The 27,238-nt window shown below is 45.7% G+C and overlaps 1 protein-coding gene across 7 annotated transcripts; it reads left to right on the forward strand.

The window, feature by feature from the left end:
* The first annotated feature begins 748 nt into the window (after positions 1-748).
* On the forward strand, positions 749-26,546 carry LOC308570120 (C-C chemokine receptor type 5-like). Of its 7 annotated transcripts, none has more exons than XM_081164850.1 (4): positions 749-1,361; positions 9,428-9,618; positions 10,380-10,596; positions 10,717-14,748. In XM_081164850.1, exon 4 carries the CDS (start codon positions 10,743-10,745, stop codon positions 11,817-11,819), a length of 1,077 nt encoding a protein of 358 aa, XP_081020976.1. In that variant the 5' UTR covers positions 749-1,361; positions 9,428-9,618; positions 10,380-10,596; positions 10,717-10,742; the 3' UTR covers positions 11,820-14,748. The 7 variants fall into 7 exon arrangements, with proteins under 7 accessions (XP_081020976.1, XP_081020974.1, XP_081020975.1 ...); XM_081164852.1 differs by lacking the exons at positions 10,380-10,596; positions 10,717-14,748 and adding exons at positions 22,438-22,497; positions 24,826-26,546 and having other exon boundaries at positions 1,158-1,361; positions 9,428-9,558; XM_081164848.1 differs by lacking the exon at positions 10,380-10,596 and having other exon boundaries at positions 754-1,361.
* The last annotated feature ends 692 nt before the right edge of the window (positions 26,547-27,238 follow it).

The raw sequence follows: 27,238 nt of genomic DNA on the forward strand, positions 1-27,238 counted from the left end.
CAAACAAGAAAACACTAATCATGGTTTTATGTACCTTAATGGCTTAAGATCTCTTCTCCAAAGAAGCCAAAAGTTTAGGAATATGAGCAGTTCCATTGAATTTGGTGGTGCTTTACATGGAGAAAGTTCCAACTTGACATCTTCATTTATAGGGCCGGATTTTTGCTTTGGGGAATATGGCAACCCTATGAATGGGGATTCAAACCCTGCTCTCCCAGTTCCTCGTCCAACACTCTAACCTTTGCTATACACTGGCTAGTTGCTGATATCGCCTTCTTTTGAGTTACTGGTAGGTAGCAGTGTTGGTCTGCCATAGTGGGGGGGGGAATCCTTCCAGTAGCACCTAAAAGGCAAAGGTAAAGGGACCCCTGACCATTAGGTCCAGTTGTGACCAACTCTGGGGTTGCCGCGCTCATCTCACTTTACTGGCTGAGGAAGCCAGCGTACAGCTTCCGGGTCATGTGGCCAGCATGACTAAGCCGCTTCTGGCGAACCAGAGCAGCGCACGGAAACGTCGTTTACCTTCCCGCTGGAGCGGTACCTATTTATCTACTTGCACTTTGACGTGCTTTCGAACTGCTAGGTTGGCAGGAGCAGGGGCCGAGCAACGGGAGCTCATTCTGTCACAGGGATTCGAACCGCCGACCTTCTGATTGGCAAGTCCTAGGCTCTGTGGTTTAACCCACAGCGCCACCCGCGTCTTTTTCCTGTAAGACCAATTGCAGTCGTTAACAGTCGTCAACAGGTTTACCATGCCTATCAGCCAATCACCCATCTCCCACCACCATTCTGAGTAATACCCCTCCCCACCCTCTCACTATATATAAGGGTCTGGTGACTTCTGTTTCAGTGTATCTGAAGAAGTGTGCATGCACACGGAAGTTCATACCAATAACAAACTTAGTTGGTCTCTAAGGTGCTACTGGAAGGAATTTTTTTATTTTGTTTCGACTTATTTTGAGTGACTGTTTGCTCTTGGAATACTGGATAAATCTGATTGCATAGCTATTTAAGTATTATGGACACACAGCAAGCAAAAAATGGTCCTGCTCCTGTTCTTGCGGTCATTTTAAACAAGGCAGTTTCTCGCACCGACTTCACTAGCCTATGGTAGGGAATACATTTATGAAATGGGATGTCTTTGTCACACTTAGTATTGCAGTATTTGCCACGGTGGGTGGTGTTCAAGTGAAGAGTCATTTTCAGAAAAAGAGACATTATTCTTTCACTTGTTGCTAAACAGTCAGTGGTGGAACTGTGTGCTCTAATTCAGGAAATGATACGCTCCTTTGAAATCTAGGCACAGAATCTTGCTTTGTCACAAAACCCGTGATTTTCTCATCAACAAGAAGAACGGATTGGTGAGTATTCATATTTCTATTATTATGTGTTATCGATACACAGCTCATAAATAAACTTTATTTGGAGTCAAAAACTTACTTGGACTAGGAGGAGACTTGACTATTTTATTTTATTTTTAAATAACAATTTCATGCCCTGCTCTGGAACGTACTGATATTATCTATGTCTCAAAGAGAGCATATATAGAATCAGTAAGAAGCGACATCAGCATAGTTTGCAGAAAATGAGCTTATTGATTAGGTCCTTATATAATGCAACTTATATTTTAAACCAATACAGTTCTGGTGGAATAAGTTGGGCTTCATTTGCTTTGTATAAAACAGTATTATGCCACTTTAAAGAGTCACGGCTACCCCCAAAGTACCCTGGAAACTGTAGTTTGTTAAAGGTGCCGACGGTTGTTAGGAGGCTCCTGTTCTCCTGACAGTGCTATAGTTTCCAGAGATCCCTCTCACAGAGCTACAATTCCTGGAATGGTTTAATAATCAATTCCTCTTCCCAGGGTTTTCTGGAAACTATAGCACTGTCAGGGAAACAGGGATCTCATAACAACTGTCAGCATCCTTAAAAAACTATCATTCCCAGGATTCCTATTGTTGTTGTTGCTGCTGCTGCTATAGCACCCTTCATCTGAAGATCACAGAGGGTGGTTTACAGCATAAAGTATTTAAAGTAGTACGATACTTCTTTAAATGTATAGTGCAGAAGCGGCCTTGCTTTAAATTTATCACATTTTATAGCCATTCGGTGACTTTGAAGGGAGTATTATAAGATCAAGCGCATATCAAAACCCCAGTTCTAAACACAGTTACTTGCTGGAAGTGTGTGCTGTTAATTTCATGCAGCTAAAGTGTCGCAGAAATTCATCTTCATTCTCAACTTCTCCACATCCCTTAATTTTGTTGCGCTGTGAGCTCTCCCACTCAAGACAGGACAAAGAGAGAGAATCATCCTGGTGATCTGGAGAAGGAAGGGACCCACAGTGAAGGTCTTTGACAATGGTCCTGCCCTTTGCTTGCTAAGATTAGGATACTGTGGAGATGGCTTCAGGGCAGAAGTTGGTGGTGGTGAAAAAAGAAATTGGAGGGTGCTGAACTGGGAGACACAAGCAACAGTGGTCAAGGGTTAGGCAAGGGTTAGGTCCCAAGTGCCCTATGAAAAAGAGAAGCGGTGAGGAACTTCCCATCTTCAGCTGCTGCTACTCTCACCAACTGACTGGGCCCCTTCCCCCTCCAGGCTTTTGGAACCACCTCGCCTGTGAGGAAGACTAGGAGGAACATCAGTCCTAGGGGTGATGGTATTAACTGTGAGCCGACTTACCAAAGATAAGCATGAGAAAAAGTTTGCCAATTCCAACTAGCTCCCAGAAGACCACACCCTGTACGACTAATAGCTTCTGGCTTTGTTACAGCCACTTCCTGGAAGGTTGGGTTGCCACACAATTTCTCAGGGGCCAAGAAGCCCTGTCCTGTTTTTCTGAAATATGCACAACCCATTTATATCCAAGCTGTTCATTCCCAGAATCTTGTAGCATCAAGAATTCGGTTTCTGAATCTGCCTGTTTTCTTATTCCTTTCCCACCCCTTTTTCCTTTCATGTTGTGCCTTCTTAGATTTTAAGCTTGAAGGCAGAACACTGTTATTTTTATTCACCTATAAGCTACACTGGGATCCTATCTGGCTCCAAACAGGGGTATAAGTCTTCTGAATCAATCAGTATACCCGCTGTGTCCCGCCTACAACACTTCACCACCCTTGACTAGTTCATCATAATGAGTTATTAAGATAACAGATTGCATTGAACCAACATGTTGAGTCTTTGTTGGTGAGACTGCAAGCTCCAGAGCAGTTTCTCTTACACATTTTTGGAACTCTAAGTACAATTCACTACATTTCTGCAATAGTTTGAATTGCTTTTTTTTTTAAGTTCTCACTAAAATTCTCAAACACCTTAGTCCTTCTTTCTTTTACTACACACGTTCTGCATGCAGTTTGACCTATTATACACATATTTGCAAGGGATTTTGCTTAATACGATGCATTTTGTGTATTGTTGTCAATAATATCTGGATTTCTATGCACACTGTCTCCTAAAATGTGCCCACATCTCTTGACTGAAGAACTGCATTGCAAAATGTGGGACAGTGTTCATTTTGAAGGAGACCTGTGTTTCAGTTCATGCATTATTTTGAGACGTCCGAATCAAGGCAGTTTGCAAACTGAACCAATTCCCGTACCCACCCCCACTGTGCCTGGTGGGTGGCAAACCTCAGGGTCTTGTGTTTCCCATCAGTTTTGGAACCTGGAATATAAACTATTACAGCTTGGAATCTAGCATGCTACAAGCATAGCCAAAATATCTCTGACAAACACAAGCAGGTTTAAATCTCATCAAGTTTGCAGAAGTTGCAGATTGAAGAGATCTTTGATAATATTATTGGCTGGTTAGAGTCAACTGCTTGTGGCTCTTATTGCTGGGAGGAAAGCCCCAGACCTTCATCCTGAAATGCAAATATTTGTTAACTTAAGATAAAGAGAGAAAGGAAGGCCTATTTTTAAGTTCTTTTTGCATGAACATTTGAATGGAAAGGTTGTGGTCTGCTGTGTACCCATTTGCCTCACTGGAAAGGGGGTATTGTTGTTTGCTATTATTAAGTAGTGGGTTGACATAGCAGCCGGCACAGCGATTTCTTCAAGTAGCTCTTTATTAAGACAAGCTGGAATAGAACTGGCTGCAACAGCTCAGCCGGCCTGTATTTATAGGCAGCCGGCTGTCAACATTGTAACCACCACAGCTCAGAGTTCCCGCCTAAACTAACTGCCGCGGACCTGAGTGAAAACTATCTACAGACCTGAGTGAAAACTATATACAATATCCCCCTGTTGGCCCAGGGTGAAACTACACTACATAACACCCCTCCCCACCGAGATAAGGTGTTAGTTACAATCGTAATGGTTTCCTTATATACAGCACTACGCGTAATGGTTCAATTAGGCACAAAAGCATATCGGTTACATTTCCCATACTTAGACCAACAGTGATACCTGTCCAACAACGTAGTCCTTTAAATGAGTTGGGCGCTTGGAAACTCTGCCAGACCGCCGGGGACTGGTAGCCAAGTCCGGAGGGCCACACAGTTCTCGCTGAGGCTGTGGTGCGACCCTAGGTGGCGTTGGAACCAACTCCCCTGGATCCGCTGCTGTGGGTGGAGCCTCCGCAAGTGGAGTGGTCTGAGTCTGTTCTGAGACGGCTTGGTTCGGCTCCACGCTGGCAGTTTGCGAGGGAGGTGTAGGTGGGGCATCGCCATCTGTACGTGTCTCTTCTGGAGCCGCAAGCGCAGTTGGGGGCACCTCGGTAGTGTCTAAGTCGCCAACCCTGCGCCTAAGCTGGTCTATGTGCCGTCGCCACAAACGTCCGTCTTCGAGTGCCACCTGGTACGAGCGAGGTCCAGTGACTCCCACTACTGTGGCTGGCACCCAAGGAATGTCCCCCACATAGTTCCGGGCAAAGACCTGGTTTCCGGGGACAAATGACCGTGGTGCGTTGGCACAGCCTGGGGGTTCAGCCACGGCAAAGTCTGGGTGTAGCCGGTCGAGCGGTGACCTGAGGCGGCGGCCCATAAGCAGTTCAGCAGGACTCCTCCCTGTGGCCGCATGAGGAGTGATGTGCTGCGCGAACAAGTATTCGGCGACCCGCTCATGCCAGTCTCCCCGGTCCAGGCGCGCCAGCGCCTCTTTTGTCGAGCGCACCATTCTTTCCGCTTGCCCGTTGCTGGATGGATGAAAAGGTGCCGTTAGGGCATGGCGGATGCCCAGTCCCAAAAGATACCGCTCAAACGTGCCTGACGTGAACTGCGGTCCGTTGTCAGAGACAAGGACATCAGGAAGCTGGAGCCGGGTCTTCCACAAATGCTGGAAGAGGGCAACGGCTGAGGGCGTCGGCATGGCCCATCGATTTCCCCGGGCGATGGATGAGCTGGTAGTGGTAGGCAGCCAGGAAAACAGTCCATCGCAGCATGCGTGGTGAGAGGACCGGTGGAGTTGGACGATCACCGGCGAGGAGGCCCAGGAGTGGCTTGTGGTCAGTGATGAGGTCAAAAGTCCTGCCATAGAGGTATTCATGGAACCTCTTCACTCCAGCCACAAGTGCCAATGCCTCCTTGTCGAGCTGGCTGTAATTCCGTTCCGTCGGAGATAGTGTCCTGGAAAAGTAGGCGAGCGGTGCTTCTCTTCCATCTGGGAAACGGTGACTAAGGACAGCACCGATGCCAAAAGGTGAGGCGTCGCAGGCAAGGACCAGCGGTCTGGATTCACTGTACTGTACCAGCACACTGTCTGAAGAAAGGAGAGCCTTGACCGCGTTGAAGGCCGCCGTCTCTCGATGACCCCAGGCCCAAGGCGTCTTAGTGCTAAGGAGTCGGTGAAGAGGCTCAGCCACTGTGGCTTTGTGGGGCAGGAACATGTTATAAAAGTTCAGCAGCCCCAGGAATGCCTGCAACTCCGTTTTGTCCTTCGGGGTGGGGGCCTGCTGGATAGCGCGGATCTTGGATGTGGTTGGATGAAGGCCGGAGGCATCGATAAGATAGCCCAGGAACTCTACCTGTGGAACGGCAATCAGGCACTTCTCCCTCTTTACCTTGAGCCCGGCCTCCTGGAACCTGGTCAGCACGGCACGGAGGCGCTCGAACAGCTGCTGGTGTGATTCTGCAGACACCAAGACGTCATCAAAATATGGTACCATGCCCGGAAGGCCTTGCAGGAGACGCTCCATAAGGCTTTGGAAGATGCCAGGAGCCACACTCACCCCGAACTGCAACCGGCGGCAACGGAATGCCCCCCGGTGGGTGACGATCGTCTGGGCTTCAGCAGTGGCATCATCGACTGGCAGTTGTTGATAGGCTTGGGCAAGGTCCAGCTTAGCGAAGACCTTACCCTCACCCAGGGAATGCAGCAGGTGTTGGACAACAGGAACCGGATAAGCGTGCTGCTGAAGTGCCTTGTTGATTGTGCACTTGTAGTCAGCGCAGATTCTCACCGACCCATCTGGCTTGACAGGCGTGACGATGGGGGTTTCCCACTTTGCGTGGTCAACGGGCTCCAAAACTCCTTGGGCGATCAGTTTGTCCAGTTGTTCATCCACCTTAGCCTTGAGAGCAAAGGGAACCCGGCGTGGCTTAAGCTTGATGGGGGCGACTTGTGGATCAAGGCTAAAGGAGATGGGCGTACCAGTATATTGTCCCAAGGTGCCGTCAAAAACCTCGGCAAAGTCTTTGACCAGACCCTCAGTCTCTGCGTTAGAGATGCAGTTGATGCCGGTGACTTCCAGGCCGAGGGCATCAAACCAGTCTAGCCCTAGGAGGCTTGGCCGCTGACCTTCGACCACCACCAACCGGAGCAGGCCCGAAAAATCCTTGAAGGCGATCCGGAACCGGCCAACGCCTACCACGGGAATGTCGTTTCCCTGGTAGTCTCTCAGGTGTACGCGGTGAGAGTCGAGTTGCCTTTTGGATACTCTGGGTACAAGTCTTTTGATGGTGCTCCATGACACGACGGACAGGGCAGACCCGGTGTCGATCTCCATGTCACATGGAGCTCCTTCAATGAGCACCGTGACGTTCAGCTTGCGTCGCGTAGACGAGTCGGTTTGGCCAATCGTGGTTCCAGACGGGCAGCGGCAGTTGGTGAGAGCGAAACAACTTTCCTTGGCAGACTGGAGTGAAGACTTGAACTTGCGAGTCGATGAAGGGGGGTGTCAGACGGAGCCGATCGGCAGACCTTAGCGATGTGGCCCCTTCTGGAACACCTCCTACAGATGGCGTCTCTGAATCGACACTTGGCACGGGAATGGTCGCCTCCGCAGCCAGCACATTCCGGTTGGCCCTTGGACTTCTGTTGGAGCTTCCGGCGCTCCCGCTTTGTCTGGTGCACGTCATCGTCTTCACTGGAGGATGCCTCATCACTGCTGGCCTCTTCATGATGCACTGGAACTGGCCCCCTAGCAAGACGCGGGCTGCTGGACTTGCGGATCTCCTGGGCGGAGCGTTCAGCAGCTTCTGAGGCCACAGCCTCCTCAATGGCTTTCTGTAGCGTGAGGTCTGGCTTGGCTAGGAGACGCCGTTGCAGATGGATGTCCCGGACTCCGCAGACGATTCGATCCATCAGGGCATCGTCTAAGTCTCGGAACTCACAGTGCATTGCAGCCTGTCGCAGGGCGGTGGCGTAGTTGTTGATTGACTCCCCCTCTGCCTGGTTCCGGTGGTAGAACGCATGGCGGGCAGCAATCTTGGACGGCTTTGGTGCGTAGTGGTTGCGGAGCTTCTCTTGGATCGTGTCCCATGGTGTTGCCTGGACTGCTTCAGGCGCAACCAATGCTCGGGCCGTCTCAAACACCTCAGGCCCACAGAGGCTGAGAAATAGGCCCCGCTTCTGATCCACTGATATTGCTGTCAGCTCGTTGGCTTGGAGGTAGCAGTCGAACCGAGCGAGGAAGGAGTCCCATGACTCAGAGGCTGGTGCAAACGGCGGTAGAGGCACAAGTGAAGCCATGATTCCGATGCCGGCGTGAAGGGCGATGGATGGAACACAGTGCTCTAGCCAGAACAATCAGCTCTGAATTGGTTCTGCCCAGTGATTTCGCTCAGTGATTTCGCTCTGTGATTTCGCTCTGTGATTCAGCTCAGCTCAGAGGCTGGCCGCATCTGGCTGTGCTCTGATGTCCATCCATCCCACCTTCGTCGCCAGTATTAAGTAGTGGGTTGACATAGCAGCCGGCACAGCGATTTCTTCAAGTAGCTCTTTATTAAGACAAGCTGGAATAGAACTGGCTGCAACAGCTCAGCCGGCCTGTATTTATAGGCAGCCGGCTGTCAACATTGTAACCACCACAGCTCAGAGTTCCCGCCTAAACTAACTGCCGCGGACCTGAGTGAAAACTATCTACAGACCTGAGTGAAAACTATATACAATATCCCCCTGTTGGCCCAGGGTGAAACTACACTACATAACAGCTATAGCTAGCCAAGGACTAATAGGGCGAGTGCTTCACTTGTATGTGTAGGAGATCTGAATTCAAAGTGCTGTTGAACCAGAAATACTATTTTCTGGGCTAAGAATGGATTTTAAGACTGGAACCCTAGGTTGCGCTGCAAGCATGGAGCTCCCAGATCTATGTTTGCTGCCAGGTGTTGATTTGAAAATGTGGGAGAAGAACAGAGGAAAAGGAAGGGTTTGACCGATGGATGTGTGCCATCAACACATTCAGATCACACATACACTCACCACAGATGCATATTCACCACACACGCAGCACACACAAACAAGCAGAGAACTCACATATTGTCACACAGACATAGACAGCCACGAACACACACAAAAACAAAACAGGAAGAAACCCTTCCCACTCCAGTGATGGGGTGATGCTGATATTGCTCCCCCCCTCTGCACAAATCTTTCACATTGGGAGATAAAGAATCTTGTGCATTAAAGATAATCTGTGCTCATTACAGTATCGCTATACGCGATCTTGCTTTAAATCCTGTTTGCTCTTGCGAAACCTTTGGGGCCTTCATACAGCTTCATTTCCTATCATTGCAAATCCTCTACCTTTAGGCTGAGAACCTGCAACCTGTCATCCCGCAGATGTTCAGGGTGGAGGGAGCTGCCCCACGTTGGTGGTGCTATAAAACGAGTGCCCTTTCAGACAGCAGTAATAGGGTAACATTGGGGAAGCATCAGGGGGGGAAATGAATGAAGTACACTGATGTGTTGACAGTCCACCACGAGTGCACTATTATTGTGCCAATGACACGTTGCAGAATTCATTCACAAAACCACCGGTCTGAAGCTGCCCAAAGCTGCGAGGGCGACTTTGTCTGGCTTGGTGGGCTGGATCTGGCTTGCCGAACACAGTCTACACATTCCTGTCCTACACCCAGACTTGGACCAAAGTCTCCCCTTCCCTGCCATTCCACGGAAACTGCTGGATGTACATGAAGGACTTGCAGCCAGCCTGTTTTTAGAACTCCTGCTCCTCCTATAGACACCCAACTTTTTATCATTTCTTACAGTTGGCGGCCCAGAAAACAGAATCAGCAGCATTGAGCATTTCCCGAACAGCTGCTCTTAAGATTTGCACAGCTCACGACAGTGATTTGGAATTGCAGGGGAAATAAACTGACTGTTTCAATAGTCAGGAGAGGTTTGGATAATCAAAGTCCTTGAATTCTCACCTCCTGTGCTGGTTTTTACCAATTGCAGGGTAAGTGATACTAACATTTTACTTAGAAGCTACATGCCTTGGCTACCACAAAAGCCAGATACCACTATACAGAACTCTGAATGAATGAAGGAAACAGGTCCCAATTCTAGAGACACTTTTCCAGGAGAAAGCCCCGCATTGAATTCAATGGGACTTATGGACACATATTGGTTTACCCAACTTTTTATCATTTCTTACAGTTGGTGGCCGAGAAAACAGAACAATACTAACATTTAACCTATATTGTGTTATCGTGTTTTTAATATTCTGTTGGGAGCCGCCCAGAGTGGGGTATAAATAAATAAATTAGTAGTAGTAGTAGTTACATGCCTTGGCTACCCCAAAAGCCAGATACCACTATACAGAACTCCGAGTGAATGAAGGAAACAGGTCCCAACCCTATAGATATTTATCCAGGAGAAATCCCAGCCCTGAATTCAAATTTCCAGTGTTATATCTCCCATGCCATATGGCAGAAATGAAGCTCAGTAATAGGCCATTTGCTTTAGAGGCAGAAGTTCCCTGTTTCAATCCCTGAACACTTCAGATAGAAAAGACTCCTGCCTGAATCCTTTGAGAGCTCTTATGGTTGGATAGACCAATGATCTAATTCAGTATAGGGCAGTTTCCTGGGTAACAGTGAAGACATTCAGGGGGAGAAGCTGGTCAGACAGAAATTTAGAGGATTTTATGCCAATATCTTAACATGAGTTTATTCTCCATATTTTGCCACTGCTTTACTGTTTATTGTTTGCATTTAGCCTGCCGGACAATACAGTGGTATCTCGGGTTACATACGCTTCAGGTTACAGACTCTGCTAACCCAGAAATAGTACCTCAGGTTAAGAACTTTGCTTCAGGATGAGAACAGAAATCGCACGGCGGTGGCGCAGCAGCAGCAGGAGGCCCCATTAGCTAAAGTGGTGCTTCAGGTTAAGAACAGTTTCAGGTTAAGAACAGACCCCTGGAACGAATTAAGTAAGTAACCAGAGGTACCACTGTATACCGATCCTCATCAACAGACTATATATTTAGCATTATAACTGATTAAAATACTTGGTTTAATTGTCATTGTTGTTTCTTATTTCATGTATATAGATTCTTCATATTCAGTGACAGAGAAGATGGGTGATTATTCCACGATGCCAGATTATGGGATAACGACAGCTGTTGACTATTCGAGTATAGAACAGCCAGTCACTGACAAAAATGTGAAAGGATTCACCTCTTACTTTGTGCCACCGCTTTACTCTTTGGTGTTCATATTTGGCCTGCTGGGCAACTCACTGGTGCTGCTGATCCTCATCAGATATAAGAAGCTCAAGAGCATGACTGATATCTTCCTGCTCAATTTAGCCATCTCGGACTTGCTTTTCATCATCTCGCTCCCATTTTGGGCTCATTATGCAACCCGTGAGTGGTTTGTATTTGGAGATACAATGTGCAAAATTCTCTCTGGGGTCTATTGTGTAGGCTTTTACAGCGGAAGTTTTTTCATAATCCTTTTGACTATCGATAGATACCTGGCCATCGTCCACGCAGTGTTCGCATTAAAAGCCCGGACGATCACCTATGGCACCCTCACAAGCGTTGTCACTTGGGTTGTGGCCTTATTCGCCTCTGTGCCAGAATTTATATTTCACCATGTTCAAAAGGCAAATGAGACATACGAATGTATCACTCATTATCCCTTAGAAAATGAAAAAGTATGGAAGCAATTTCTAACTTTAATGAAGTTCATTTTGGGCCTAGCCATTCCTACAGTCATTATTATCTTCTGTTACCTGCGGATTATCATGATTTTGATTAAGGGTAGAAATCAGAGAAAGCAGAAGGCTTTCAAGCTTATTGCTGTGATCATGGTTGTTTTTTTCCTCTTCTGGATGCCACACAACATTGCCCTCTTGCTGCGGACCTTTCAAGATTCATTTTTTTCATTTAACTCAGAGAATAATATTGAGGGCAAGGTAACTTTCGGTGTTGAAGTCACAAGAGTAATTGCTCTGATTCACTGTTGCATCAACCCTGTGATTTATGCCTTTCTGGGTGAAAAATTTCGGAAATATACCTCTATATTTTTCCAAAAGAGCTTGTTAGCTCCTCTCTGTAGGCTCTGCCCAGGTCGCAATTATCCTATTTTGGAACGGTCTACTTCCTCCTATATAAGTTCAACAGAACATGAAATTTCTATTGGTTTGTGAAGTGGTTTCCTGTTGTCTTTGTCCATCTTTTCTTTCTAAAGACTTTAGTTGGTTAGGGTTGCCATATGTCCGGGATTTCCAGGACATAGCCAGAAGATAATAATAATAATAAATTTTATTTATATCCTGCCCTCCACAGCCGAAGCCAGGCTCAGGGCGGCTAACGACAATAAAATAATACAACATTTTAAAATCATTTCATTATAAAATTAATTCAAATCAAATTGATGGCAACCATTGGGCTAGAGTTCTGTGAAGATTGCCAAAGGAGGGAGTCAGACTGTGCCCTGGCCAAAGGCCTGGCAGAACAGCTCTGTCTTGCAGGCCTTGCGGAAAGATGTCAAGTCCCTCAGGGCCCTAGTCTCTTGTGACAGAGCGTTCCACCAGATTGGAGCCCTGGCTCTAGTTGAGGCCAGCCTAATCTCTCTGTGGCCTGGGACCTTCAGGATGTTTTTGTTTGAAGACCATAAGTTCCTCTGTGGGGCATACCAGGAGAGGCGGTCCCATAGGTACGAGGGTCCTAGGCCGATAGGCCGTATAGATAGCAGTGTCTGGGAAGAAATCGCTTAAATGTCCAGGCAAATCCGTACGTATGGCAATTCATGTCGGAAGTCTAGTTTGGGGCAAGTTTTCTTAAAGCTGCTTCTTTTTTGAGATTTTGCAAAAGAAGCCCAACAACTCTTGCGTCTAGATTTTCACGTTTTGAAATATGCCAATCCAATGTTGGTATATCTGACCAAAGTATTTTAGACTGCTAAGGGGAAGATGAAAACGATGTGTTAGGATACCCTATGACCTTTGGAGGGAAACCGTTCTCACGCCCTTCCCCCTTGGGGCTCCCGTGGGAGCAGGCAGATCTGGTGAGACATATTTTGATGTACTACAATTCCTGTTATGATAGGTGGTGAAAAACTGCTCACGCAAATTGTTGAAAAATACTGAGCTTGTAGAAATAAATGCCGAACTCTCGCTTTGGAAGTCAGTTGTATCAGGAAAGTGAAGACAATTCCTATCGAATTTCTCTCAATAGGAGATGCAGAAATGGATCACGAAGCCCAGGATGTTAATGAGTTATGTCTGCCATTATCTGGTCTTCCAGTATAGGTAAAGGTAAAGGGACCCCTGACCATTAGGTCCAGTCGTGGCCGATTCTGGGGTTGCGGCACTCATCTTGCTTTATTGGCCGAGGGAGCCGGCGTACAGCTTCCGGGTCACGTGGCCAGCATGACTAAGCCGCTTCTGGCGAACCAGAGCAGTGCACGGAAACACTGTTTACCTTCCCGTCGGAGTGGTACCTATTTATCTACTTGTACTTTGACGTGCTTTTGAACTGCTAGGTTAGCAGGAGCAGGGACCAAGCAATGGGAGTTCACCCCCTCGTGGGGATTCAAACCGCCGACCTTCTGATCGGCAAGTCCTAGGCTCTGTGGTTTAACCCACAGCGCCACCCATGTCCCTCTTCCAATATAGGGAGACATTAAGTCCTGGACAGGTTCATATGGACATCTGAAGTAGCCTTAAGTGGACCAGAACATTGGTCCATTATTAACCCAATATCTGGATAGGCTGCAGTTGATCCAGGACTTCAGACTGAGTTTTTCTCAAGTCCTGCTACCAGAAGGCCCTATAAGTGAAGATGTCAAGGACTGAAGTTAGAACATTTAAGCACCACCAAATTCAAAGGAAGCTACTCCCAGTTCACTCTGTATATAACTGCAGTCATGCTGATTCTAATAAATTCTGTATTATGCCACCTTTGGGAGAGTGTATATTATTTTATAATAAATCAGCACAGGAGCTTTTTGTCATCCTGGGGTTTTGGGAAATGTCATAATGGGCTCCTGTAGTACCTACACCTCTGTCAGGTGCTGCTCATATTCCTAAACTTTTGGCTTCTTTGGAGAAGAGATCTTAAGCCATTAAGGTATATCAAACCATGATTAGTGTTTTCTTGTTTGACAAAGGGAACGGCAAGGTCAAAACTCTGAGCAAGGCTTATTCTCATGAACCTGCCCTGCAATCCAACCAGGAGAGAATGTAGTTGGTGATAGATGGAGCAGAAAAAGTAGTTGGAAGGGGAAAGGCAAAGCACCCTGCTGCCTCTCTCTCCACCCATCAGAAGCTCCTCCACTCACAACTGCATCTTCCCAAAACTTTAGTTGGTTTTTTTTTTTAATGTGACTGCTGTAACTCCCTTACACATGTGGTTTCCCTGTGAGATAATGACATGGTAAGATAAATACAGGATTCTATTATTATTATTATCTTTAAGTCCTATCCATATTAAAACTGTATTTTACTGGGGGAATGGCAAATAAGAGTTATATCCAGCTTAATAGGTGCTATAGTTGGAAATATCCACATCTCTGCAGATTTCCAGGATGTCACCCATCATTTGTAAAGGACATATAGATGCAATTTTGGTCACTGAGGTCAAGGCAGAAAACAACCCTGTCAACATGCTGTACTTGACATTATTCAATTTCTGCTGAAAGATGACTAAGGGCACCACCCAGGAAAGACTTTTGCGGAAGCCTATTGGACTCAGATAGTCCTTCTCTCAGAACTTGCTCCAAGTACCGTGATGCCCAGGTTGATCAATAGTTCCTCTGTTACCTGATCTTCTACCAGAGGGAGACATTAAGCCCTGGATAGGTGCATATGAACATTTGAAGCTGCCATTGGCAGTGTTAGATTCTTGGTCCATCAACCCAGTATTGTCTACTTGGATAAGCAGCAATTGATCCTGGACTTCAGGCTGAGTTTTTCTCAAGTCCTGCTACCAGAAGGCCCTATAAGTGAAGACGTCAAGGACTGAAGTTGGAACCTTCTGCATGTAAAGCACCATTGAGTTCAATGGAACTTACTCCTCCTTTACTCTGTATACAACTGCAGCCATGCTGACCCTAATAAACTGTGTATTGTGCTATCTTTGAGAGAGTCTGCATTATTTCACAATGTATTAATACAGCTGTTTTCCTTTTTACACCTTTAGAAGACACCTGAAGGCAGCCCTGTATAGAGTTTTTTAAAAAATAATAATGTGTTGTTATGTTTTTATATACTGTGGAAGATGCCTAGAGTGGCTTGGGCAACCCAGTCAGATGGGTGGGGTATAAATAGTAAAATTATTATTATTATTATTATTATTATTATTATTATTATTATTATTATGGAATTGGACGTCCCTATTTTAATAGGATAGATGTTGGAGAGTATGATGGCCTATGAAGAAATGTTGCAGCATTTGGGGATTTTTAGTTTAGAGCAGTGATTCCCAACCTTTTTTTGGCCATGACCCACCTAAGCATCTATCAGGAATCCAGGTTCCCAGCTTGATAACACAGTAAGCGTAGCTAATAAAAAGGAGGATTTATTGCAAAAACAAACAGATAGCTCTGGACAGCTCTGACAAAGCCGCCAGCATCATTACTCAAGATGACCCTTCTGAAGATTCCTTCTGGGTTTTGCAAAAGATATTGAACTTGCGTATTTTACGTCTTTTGTTTTGCTTCTTGTCTTCTTGTTAGCCGACTCTTAGGAGGGACTGGATCAGCTCCAATCTCTTCCTGTTCTGACAGACTACTTCCTTCTCTGTTCCCGCCTGTTGGAACTTCCCGAGAACTTTGGCTGGGTTCCCTCCCGCTCTCAGTCATTCCCTTATCATCCGGCATTCCAAGGGGCGGAGGAGTTGGCACTAGCCAATGTTCAGCCTGCATGACAGTTAACTCTCTCTGTACCTGGCTGCTTTCTTCAGTTGGCTGCAAACCTTCACTGGGAGCTGTCTCATTCATGACAGCATGTCTAAAATCCTGGTGCCCCCCCCCCAGTGACATATAATTCTTATTATTCAAAAAGTGAACTCCTATTCATGTGGAGGAAGCCTAAAAGACCATTAGTTGTTAATAGCTCATTCTTGAATTGCTCCCCTTAAAAATCAAATTGCCCCCTGTGTGTTGTGTACCCCATGTTGGGAACCACAGGTTTAGAGGAAGGGAAGTAAGATAGAAGAGGAGACATGACTGTCAGAGACATGGCCGGCAGAGAGGACTCAACAGAGGGGGAGGAAGAAGCAGAGGAAAACAGGAACTTGGTTCATTCACACCACGAAAGTGAGATAAGCCCTTCTCGCTCTGAATTGCTGCCTGTAAGTTTTCGCAGCAGCACAGAGATGAAGGAGCAGGATGCAGGTGGTCGTAGGGGTTGGATTCAACTCCAGAGGAGGAGGAATTGGCTGCACCTGAGTCTCCAAGAAGTAGGAGGCGGAGCAAGCGATTAGAACAAAGGAAGACCAGCAAAAAGTGGGGGTGGGCTTGGCGTATATCTGGCCTTGGGAAGGGCCAGAAGCCAGTTGAGTCAACTGACTCTGACAGTGAGGTATGAGTTGTGGGAAGCTTGGATTGCTGAAAGCCCGTTGTTGGTAAATAAACCTCAGCTAGTCGAACTGCCGGTGTGTCGTGTCTTGTGTGGGAGAAGTGCTAAACCTGACATGAAGACAAGTGGAAAGAGAAAGGTTTCTCTCCGTGTCTCATAGCAATAGAACTTGTGGATGTCAAATGGAGCAGAATGTTCGAAGATTCGGGACAGATGAAATAAAGCACCTCTTCATGAGGTGTGTAGTTAAATCATGGAACTCATTCCTGCGGGAGGCAGTGATGGCCACCAAATTCATGCAGAGGGCTATTGAAGGCTACTAGCCATGTGGCTATGCTCTGTCTCCACAGTTAGAGGAAGCAATGCTAGGAAACAGCTCTCACCTTTGTCCCTAGCTCGCCGGAGATCATCAACCAGCGCGACCAAGGCAGTTTCAGTCCCATGATGAGGCCTGAATCCCGATTGGAAGGGATCCAAATGGTCCGCATCCTCCAGGCGTGCCTGGAGTTATTCAGCAACCACCCGCTCAATCACCTTGCCCAAGAATGGAACATTTGAAACTGGGTGATAGTTGGCCATACTGGCCGGGTCTAAATATTTTTCTTATGAAGCGGTTTAATGACTGCCTCTTTCAGCGGGTCTGGGAACGCTCCCTCACAGAGGGAAGCATTCACCACCCTGCAGAGCCCATCGCCCAGCCCTTCCCGGCTTGCTTTTATTAGCCAGGATGGGCAAGGATCAAGGAGACAGGTGGTTGGTTTCATGCTTCCAAGCAGCCTGTCCATATCCTTGGGGGTAACAGACTGAGATTGATTCCATGCAACTTGACCAGACAGGGCTCTAGCACTCTCCCGCCTGGCTCTGCTCCCACAGTGGTGTCTACCTCCTTCCGAATCTGAGCGACTTTATCTGCAAATAAAACTTTGCAATATTGTTGTAGGAGATCTTGGGGTCTTTATAAGGCCCTGATGGTAAAGGTGGTTCTGTTAAATTGTGAACCACCTGAAAAAGTCTCCTGCTACTATTTTCTGCAGATGCAATAGAGCCACTTGGTAGGCTCAACCTTGAGCTCTAACCCATTTCTGGTCTGATTCAGAATCAGTTTTCTGCTACCGGCGCTCAAGCCATCTCAGCGATTGTTTCCTCACTCTCAGCTCCAGAGGAAACCACGGTGCTGTCTGGGCTCCATGCAATCAGAGAGGATGCTTCGAAGCCAGATAGCCCTGGTTAACTCCGCATTCCAGCGGGCCACCAGGGAATCAGCTGAAAGGCCATCAACATGGGATAAAGCATCCCCTACCACTCTCTGGAAACCATTTGGATCCATTAAGTGGCAGGGATGGAGCACCCAAATTGGTCCCACCTCCCTGCAGAGGGGAAGGGAGAAGTCCAGTTGCACCAGGAAGTGATCTGACCATGGCACTTCTTTTGTTCCACTTTTACTTAGTGTCAGATCACTATGAGTTGGGCCAAACTTATTCAGGAACAGCCCCATGGAGGCCATGCTTTCCACAAAGTCCCGAGCAGCCCCTTGTAAGGTCGTGTCGGCATGGATGTTAAAATCCCCTAGGATAACCAAACTAGGTGTCTCCAGGAGAACATCTGCAATGACCTGAAGCAGCTCGGGCAGGGAATCTTTGGTGCAGCAGGGAGGTCGGTACACCAAATGAATCCTGTACTGCCCCTATTGCCCAACTTCCAGAACGTGCACTCAGAGAACTGGGTCTTCCCAGTAGGACGCCTGATGCAAGCTAGTGATTTCCTAAAAATCACTGCAACCCCCCTCCCTGCCCACATGACCTGGGTTGCTGTCCGTAAGAGAAACCTGGTGGACAAGCAGCAGTTAGGACAGCACCATCTGCTTCATCCAACCAAGTCTCTGTTACACATGCCACGTCAAGTCCTCCATCCACGATCAAGTCATGGATGGCAGTGGTCTTATGAATCATTGACCTAGCATTGCACAGCAACACCTTCAGGTCATGTGGGTTTCCCTTGTTGATTCCAGTATCCATCCGGTCAAGACCAGACCTGGAGGCAGGGATAGTCTTCAAACAATGACTAAGCCTGCCTCGTCGGTAATGACATGGTCTGGTCTTAGCGTAATTCCTCCTCCTGCCCATAATCACTGAGATCGGATGTCCCAGTGCACCCCCCCCCCCCGTGGAACTTGCCCCAGCCATTCTATTGGCTGGGGCCCACTCCCAGGCAGCCCTGATCCCGCCCCTTAAAAACAAAATGCAAACTATACAACAACCAATAAAACAATAAAAAACAGCAGTTATACTAAAATTAATCCCCAACCAGATATCCACCCCACCCTCCCCAACAGAGCAAAAATGGGGGGGGGGGATAAGAAAACACTTAAAGTGCCACCGACTGCTTAAGAACATTTTAAAACACATAAAATCCCATATAAACAGTCCCGTGAGACTTCATTTGATTGCTTTTGGTATTTTTGCCATTCAGCATAAACAGCAACTCAAAATTGTGCAATGAAAGTCTAGTATGATACTTTGTCGTTTTCTAAATCCTCTGCAGGGGTACGGAAACAGATGTTGCTGACCAGGCAAATAATTACTGTTAGAATAAGGGAACTATTTCTTGATTTTTAGGAGTCACGTTTGTCCACTAGAAATTTGCAGAACCAACTTTTCTACCCACAGGAAAGGGCTGTTTGTTTCTGGTTTCCACAACGTGCCTGTTCTGAATAATCCAGCTTTCACCATCATATCTTAAAGGCAAGCACCTTTGTAAATTGGTGAGTTAATCTAAGTAATGCAGGGGGGGGGTTGCATTTGTGTGAATTTTGTGCCTGACTTTGTACGTTTCCTCCTTCCTTCCCCACCCTTTCTTCTCTTTGTGTTTTGTCTTTTTCAATTGTAAGCTTGAGGATTGTGATGGTGTTATTTTTATCCACCTGTAAGCCATCTTGGGACCCTCTGTAGCTTGAAGAGGTGATGGTATAAATCTTCTGAATCAATCAGTACATCCTTTGTGTCCCCACCGAAACATATTCATGACTCTTGGCTAGTTCATAATAATGAGTGACTAAGATAACAAATTGCATTGAACCAGCATGTTGAATCTTTGCAGCTAAGACTGCAACCTCCAGAGCAGTTTCTCCTACTCATTTTTGGAACTGTAAGTACAATTCACTACATTTCTGCATCAGCTTGTGATTTTTTTCAAACACGTTCTCATTAAAATTCTCAAACACCTCCATCCTTCTTTCTTTTACACATTCTGCATGCATGACCTAACTTCCTGACATTAGCAAGCAATTTTAGCTTAATATTATGCATTTTGTATATTATTGTCACAAATATATGAATTTCCACACACATAGTCTCCTAACATGGGTTAAACCACAGAGCCTAGGACTTGCCGATCAGAAGGTCGGCGGTTCGAATCCCCGTGACAGGGTGAGCTCCCGTTGCTCGGTCCCTGCCCCTCCCAACCAAGCAGTTCGAAAGCACCTCAAAGTGCAAGTAGATAAATAGGTACCGCTCCAGCGGGAAGGTAAACGGTGTGTCCGTGCGCTGCTCTGGTTTCACCGGAAGTGGCTTGGTCATGCTGGCCACATGACCCAGAAGCTGTATGCTGGCTCCCTCGGCCAGAAAAGTGAGATGAGCACCGCAACCCCAGAGTCGATCACGACTGGACCTAATGGTCGGGGGTCCCTTTACGTTTACCTTTAGTCTGCTAACACATGCCTTTTGCCCACGTTTTTTGATTGGAGAACTGCATTCCAAACTTTGGAAAAGTGTGAATTTTGAAGGAGACCTGCATTTCAGTTCATGCATTATTTTGGGAAGTCTGAATCACAATGGTTTGCAAACTCAACCAATTTCCTCCCCCATCCCTTTTGCGAGTGGTGGGTGGAAAACCTCAGCACCTTGTGTTTTTCATCAGTTTGGGAATCTGGAATATATAATATTACAGTTTGGAACATCAAAATATCAAAAATATTGAAAATAGCCAAAATATCACTGACAAACACAAGCAGGTTTAAATCTCATCAATTTTGCAGAAGATCTAGATGGGGGAAATGTATTGATATGAATGTCTGCTAGCTAGAGTCAACTGGAATTGTTTGTGACTCTTATTGTTGGAAGGAAAGCCCTAGACTTTCGTCCTGAAATGCAGATATTTGTTAACTGAACAGAGAAGGACAGAAAGGAAGACCTATTTTTAAGTTACTTTTGCATGAAATTTTGAAAGGAGGGGCAGGAAAAGGAAATTAACACTGTGGTACAGTCTACTGAGCAGCCATCTGCCACACTGGAGAGGGGCACATTTTAGCCTGCCCTGCAATCAAGACTCCAATTGATCAGTCAAGCAAGCAATCAGTTTGGCAGATGTTCTGCTGGTATTGTTTTCTATAACTAATAGGGTGAGTGCTTCAAAGTACCATGGTTTTATTTGAATTGACTTCCTTCATCTCATTCAGTCCTTTATCGCGCGTTGGGGGTGAAAGAATCTGTCGGTTTTGGTTTCTCAGTTATTCAGTCCTAGATGCAGTTCTTCTTTGTGATTAAAAACAAAACCAATCCTCGTGAAAATTCTTCAGAATTTTAGTGCGAATTCCTCCTAACAAACCATTTATTTTTTTTACAATCAGTTTTGAATAATGTACACATTTTTGCAAGCATTCCCCCCATTTTGTAACTAGTTCAACAAACATGTTTGTTTTTATAGGCACTTTCTCCTAATTTATGCATTTTTATTAGCATTGTTTGGCAGGAGAACTGGATCAAATGTGTGGATTTTGAAGGCTGCAAGATTTTCGGTTCTCGTAATGTTTTGGAAAGTGCGAATTTGATAATTTCTGCTTTAAATGGAAACCAAATAAAATTTATCCTCCATCCCTAATTGCGATGAAGCCCAATTTGGAATGCCTAGTGGTATTACATATGGCTGCGTGTGGATGTAACTTGTCCTATCTATCTCATGGGATAGTTGCAAAAAGAAAAGGAACAAGAATGGTGGAGCATACTGCTAACCAAGAGGACGGGAACTCTGTCAACCTCCTAAATTAGCTTTGAGTGTGGGAATCAATATCTTTTTGAGCTAAATCTGGTTCGTGTTAGAATGATGCCTTTCTCAGTTGTGATTCCAATGAAATAAGCTAAATAAGCTCAGGAAAACAATGAAATCTTAACAAGCAGCCCTGTTTGGGAAAGTTTTTAATGCTCGATGTTTTACTATGTTTTTATATATGCTGTAAGACGCTCAGAGTGGCTGGGGAAACCCAGCCAGATGGGCGGGGTATAAATAATAAAATTATTATTAAAAATTATTAGTAGTGATTTTGACAAGTCCTTGAGCCCTAGTCTGCTGGGGCTGCAATGACATTTGGCCAGAGATGGGGAAACTGCAACTCTCCAAATGTTGCTGGCCTCACATTTCCCCTGGCATTTGGCCAAGTTGGCTGGGGCAGGTGGAAGTTGGCATTCAATAACATCTGGAGAGCTAACCAGCCACTCCAGTTTTGGATATTTCCTCCCACTTTTGTTATGATGAGGCTTTGTCGATGCAATTCCCAGCATTGTATTTTTGCTGTGCATCGCGCCTTCGTGACTTCCTTAGTGAAATGCAGAAGGAACACCGCAACATAAATCAATGATAAAGCTGTGGCTGCAAACCTCAGTGTGACAGCAGAAAACCCCTGGGAATTTCTTCTTCTTTGCTAGAACTCCGCATCTCTAATTCTAGACTGAGCGAAGCTTTTTTGGTTCAGCTGCAATGGCAGGCAGCGATAATATAGTAGCATTGGGGAAGCATCAGGGAACAGCTGATAAAAGACACTGATGTGTTGACAGTCCACCACGAATGCACTATTGTGCCAATGACATGTTGCAGAATTAATCTAGAAAACCACCGGTCTGAAGCTGCCCAAATCTGTGAGGGCGACTTTATCTGGCTTGGTGGGCTGGATCTGGCTTGCCGAACACAGTCTACACATTCCTGTCCTACACCCAGACTGGGACCAAAGTCTCCCCTTCCCTGCCATTCCGCGGAAACTGCTGGATGTACATGAAGGACTTGCAGCCAGCCTGTTTTTAGAACTCCTGCTCCTCCTATAGACACCCAACTTTTTATCATTTCTTACAGTTGGCGGCCCAGAAAACAGAATCAGCAGCATTGAGCATTTCCCGAACAGCTGCTCTAAGATTTGCACAGCTCACGACAGTGATTTGGAATTGCAGGGGAAATAAACTGACTGTAATAGTCAGGAGAGGTTTGGGTAATCAAAGTCCTTGAATTCTCATCTCCTGTGCTGGATTTTACCAATTGCAGGGTAAGTGATACTAACGTTTTACTTAGAAGCTACATGCCTTGGCTACCACAAAAGCCAGATACCACGATACAGAACTCTGAATGAAGGAAACAGGTCCCAATTCTATAGACACTTTTCCAGGAGAAAGCCCAGCTTTGAATTCAGTGGGACTTATGGACACATATTGGTTTACCCAGTTATATGGTAAAGCATGTTCTCCCTCATGGAGAGCGCGTGTTGCGGTGGGGTCCACCAGGCCACCCCTCTGTTGTCAGGCAGGATTACCAAGGAAGCCTGTGGCAACGATTGGATGGTTGGGTTGCTGGGGTAAATCCTATATTGCAATTTGGTGTGAAGGATCGGATGTTTGAAATCCTGTGAACGCAGCTTGGAGCTTTCTCTTTCGCTGCATGCCATGGATCACCCGCCCACCCGCCCTAATTTTATGGGTTTTGCGTTGACCTTGCTATGCCTGTCATGGAGTCATCTGCCGTTGGGGCAGGGGCCTGGTAGGAATCTTGTCCATCTGGCTGATTGGCTGGGCCATTTGGTTTTTGCAAACTGCGTAGCAAATCATCACAACTTGTAAGGTTGCGGTTAGGCATTGGTTATCAATTGGATGGAGGAGGGGTTAGGATTGGCTGGGCCTGCCCCTCCAAGGTTTCTGCGGAAAGAGAATTCCGTTAAAGGAATCCAGGGGCTTGCCATCTTTTCGGCCGAATCCCTGGAATGGGGCTAGGGCCGGCAAGCCCTGGGGAGCATGCGGGAAGGGGGGAGGGTCTGTGCCTCAGCTCCATTTCTCCCCAATATTGTTTTCCCTTACTGGCTTCTGCTGGAATCCAGAAGTCAGTTCTGTCCCTGGGCCAGGACAGATAGTTGTAACCAATGCCTAAGCAACCACTCACATGTATGTATTTAAATAAAGTTGTGGCCAAAATTATGCCAAAAACCTTAAACAAAATTTATGTGAGTGTTGTGAGGGGTGGCTTGGGGAACCTCGACACGCAACCAGTTACAGTGGTACCTCAGGTTACATACGCTTCAGGTTACAGACTCCGCTAACCCAGAAATAGTACCTCGGCTTAAGAACTTTACCTCAGGATGAGGACAGAAATTGTGCTCTGGCGGTGTGGCAGCGGCGGCAGCAGCAGCAGGAGGAGGAGGCCCCATTAGCTAAAGTGGTGCTTCAGGTTAAGAACAGTTTCAGGTTAAGAACGGACCTCCAGAACGAATTAAGTACTTAACCTGAGGTACCACTGTACTGACCAAGGGCTAAGCCCCCCCCTTCCAATTTCCAATGGTATATCTCCCATGTATTATTCCATATGGCAGAAATGAAGTTCAGTTGTTTGCTTTGGAGGCAAAAGGTCCCTGTTTCAATCCCTGAGGACCTCAAATAGACTCCTGTCTGAATCTTTTGTGAGTTCTTGCAGCCTCCTTAGGAGCTTTGTGGACTCTCCTTCCTTGGAGGTTTTTATCCTGTCCTGGATTCTTTAGCTGAGTTTCCTGCATTCCAGGGGTTGGACTAGATGACCGTTGAGGTCCCTTCCAACTCTGCAATTCTATGATTCCTGCTGCTGGTTATTGTAGATAATACCAGTGTTCTAATTCAGTATAAGAAAGTTTCCTGGATACCATTGAATTGATTCTAGGGGATTTGCTGCTCTGACAGCCATTTAGAAAGTATTATGCCAGTATCTTCACATGAGTTTATTCCCCATCTTTTGTCACTGATTTAATATTTATCATTTATATTTAGTCTGCTGGACGATACACTAATCCACAGCAATAGACCACACATTTAGCATTATCACGGATTAAAATGCATGGTTTCATTCTTAACATCACTGCATTCCCCATTTTCTGTCACTGCTTTAATCTTGTTTATACAGTGGTGCCCCGCAAGACGAATGCCTCGCAAGACGAAAAACTCGCTAGACGAAAGGGTTTTCCATTTTTTGAGCTGCTTCGCAAGACAAATTTCCCTATGGGCTTGCTTCGCAAGACAAAAACGTCTTGCAAGTTTGTTTCCTTTTTCTTAACACCGTTAATACAGTTGCGACTTGACTTCGAGGAGCAACTCATAGAACGCGGTGTGGTAGCCTTTTTTGAGGTTTTTGGTGATTTTTGAAGCTTTTCCAAAACTTTTCCGACACCGTGATTCGCAAGACGAAAAATTCGCTAGACGAAAAAACTCGCGGAACGAATTAATTTCGTCTTGCGAGGCACCACTGTATTTGGCTATATACTGATCCTCATCAGCAGACTAAATATTCAATATTAGCATTGATTACAAATACATTATTTTGCTGTTTTATTTAATTGTTGTTTCTTATATCATCTACGTAGATTCTTCATATTCTGTGACAAGCAAGATGGACAATTTTTCCATGATGCCAGATGATGAAACAACTTTTGACTATGGTCCGGATACAGCCCCAGTTCACAGCGAGAAGGGGAAAACATTTGCGTCTAATTTTGTGCCACCGCTTTACTCTCTGGTGTTCATATTTGGCCTGCTGGGCAACTCACTGGTGGTGCTGATCCTCATCAGATATAAGAAGCTCAAGAACATGACCGATATCTACCTGCTCAATTTAGCCATCTCGGACTTGCTTTTTATCTTCTCGCTCCCATTTTGGGCTCATTATGCAGCCCGCGAGTGGATATTTGGAGATACAATGTGCAAAATTCTCTCTGGGAGCTATTGTGTAGGCTTCTACAGTGGAAGTTTTTTTATCATCCTTTTGACTATCGATAGATACCTGGCCATCGTCCACGCAGTGTTCGCATTAAAAGCCAGAACGATCACCTATGGCACCGTCACAAGCGTCGTTACTTGGGTTGTGGCCTTATTCGCCTCTGTGCCAGAATTTATATTTCACCATGTTCAAAAGGAATCAGGGAGCTACAAATGTACCATTCATTATCCTTCAAAACATGAAAATGATTGGAAGCAATTTTTAACTTTAATGAGGGTTGTCTTGGGCCTAGCTCTTCCTGCAGTCATCATTGTTTTCTGTTACATGCAGATTATAAAGATTTTGATTAAGGGTAGAAATGAGAGAAAGCAGAAGGCTGTCAAGCTTATTTCTGTCATCATGATTGTTTACTTTCTTTTATGGATGCCATACAACATCACTCTTTTGTTGCAGACCTATCAAGATTCAATTTTCTCATGTGGCTTAAAAAATGATTGTGAGGGAAAGTTATCTGTAGCCATTGCTGTGACAGAAGCAATTGCTATGATCCACTGTTGCATCAACCCTGTCATCTATGCCTTTGTGGGGGAAAAATTTAGGAAATATCTCTCTATTTTTTCCCAGAGGTGTATGTTAGCTCTTCTCTGTACAGGTGGTGGTCACCCTCATTTAGACCGGTCTACTTCGTCCTATACCAGTTCAACAGAACATGACATTTCTGTTGGTTTGTGAAGTGATTTCCAGTTTTATTTGCAAATAGTTTAGTTGGTATGTCTGGGAGAAGAATGCCAGACTGCTAAGGGGGAGAGAGAAATGATAGTCTATGATCTTTAGAAGGACACCATTTCATTGCCCCTTCCCAGTCAGAAATCTCATGGGGGAAGGAAGCAGGCAGATTTGGTGAGACACATTCTGGTGAACTAACCCGCTATTATAGGTGTTGCATAACCACTCACACAAATGACTGAAAAGATTGTGCATGTATAAATAGAAACCAGTTGTGTTTGGAAGGTGAAGACAATTCATATAGGACTTCTCTCAATATGAGATACAGAATCTGATCCCAGGACCATGAAGCACAGGATGTTAATTAAATACCTCCATCAACATTTGGTCTTCGTTGGTAGGTTCATATGAGCATTTGAAACTGTCTTAGGTGGTCCATTAACCCATTACTTTCTACTTAGATAGGCACCAGTTGATCCAGGGCTTCAGGTTGTGTTTTTCTGCTACCATAGGATCATTTAACTGAAGTGAAGCTGGAACTTCCTCCATGTTAAGCACCACCAAATTCAATGGAACCTACTCCCAGTGAACTCTGTATACAACTGCAGTCATGCTGATCCTAATAAATTTTGTATTATGCCACCTTTGGGAGAGTGTATATTATTTTATAATAGATCAACACTGTTGCTTGCCTGTTTGGAATCCTCCTTGGGAGTGGGATTACGGGGAACGTCATGATGAGATCCTGTACTTCCTACACCACCATCTGTCACTACTCATACACCTAAACTTTTGGCTCCTTTGGAGAACAGATCTTAAGCCATTAAGGTACATCAAACCATTATTTACTTCTTCTTGTCTGACAAAGGGTATGAGAAGGTCAGTACCCTGCACAAAATGTAAACAGAGAATCATTTGCATTGGTCCAGGAACAAGCTCCAATCCTACTTGCTAGATGTATGCCTTCTACGTGCTGTTCAAGTAGTGGATGGAGGGGAATATTCTTCCACCAGTTCTACTGAAGGAATGGGTTTCTGTGCAGTCAGTCTGAAACGGGACCCAAAATCCACATTTTTCCTTCTCCAAGGGAGCATTTCTAAAATGCATTTACTTGAGCTCTTGAGTCAATGTATAAACAGAAAGCCAGCTGTATAAACAAATACTCAAAGCCCTCTCCTTTATCAGTCCATGACGGCAATGGATGGCCTTGCCAGTTCCAAGTAGAGCAGGGATGGCACGTCTGGGTCTTATCTTACATCCTGACCACAAAGACGCACAGACTTTGTCAGGTCTGACAAGAGACCTGGGAACGGCGCCAGGAGTGCTCTTAGAGT

The sequence above is a fragment of the Podarcis bocagei genome (genome assembly GCF_964188305.1).
Source record: "Podarcis bocagei genome assembly, chromosome: 12".
Classification (NCBI taxonomy): Eukaryota; Metazoa; Chordata; class Lepidosauria; order Squamata; family Lacertidae; genus Podarcis; species Podarcis bocagei.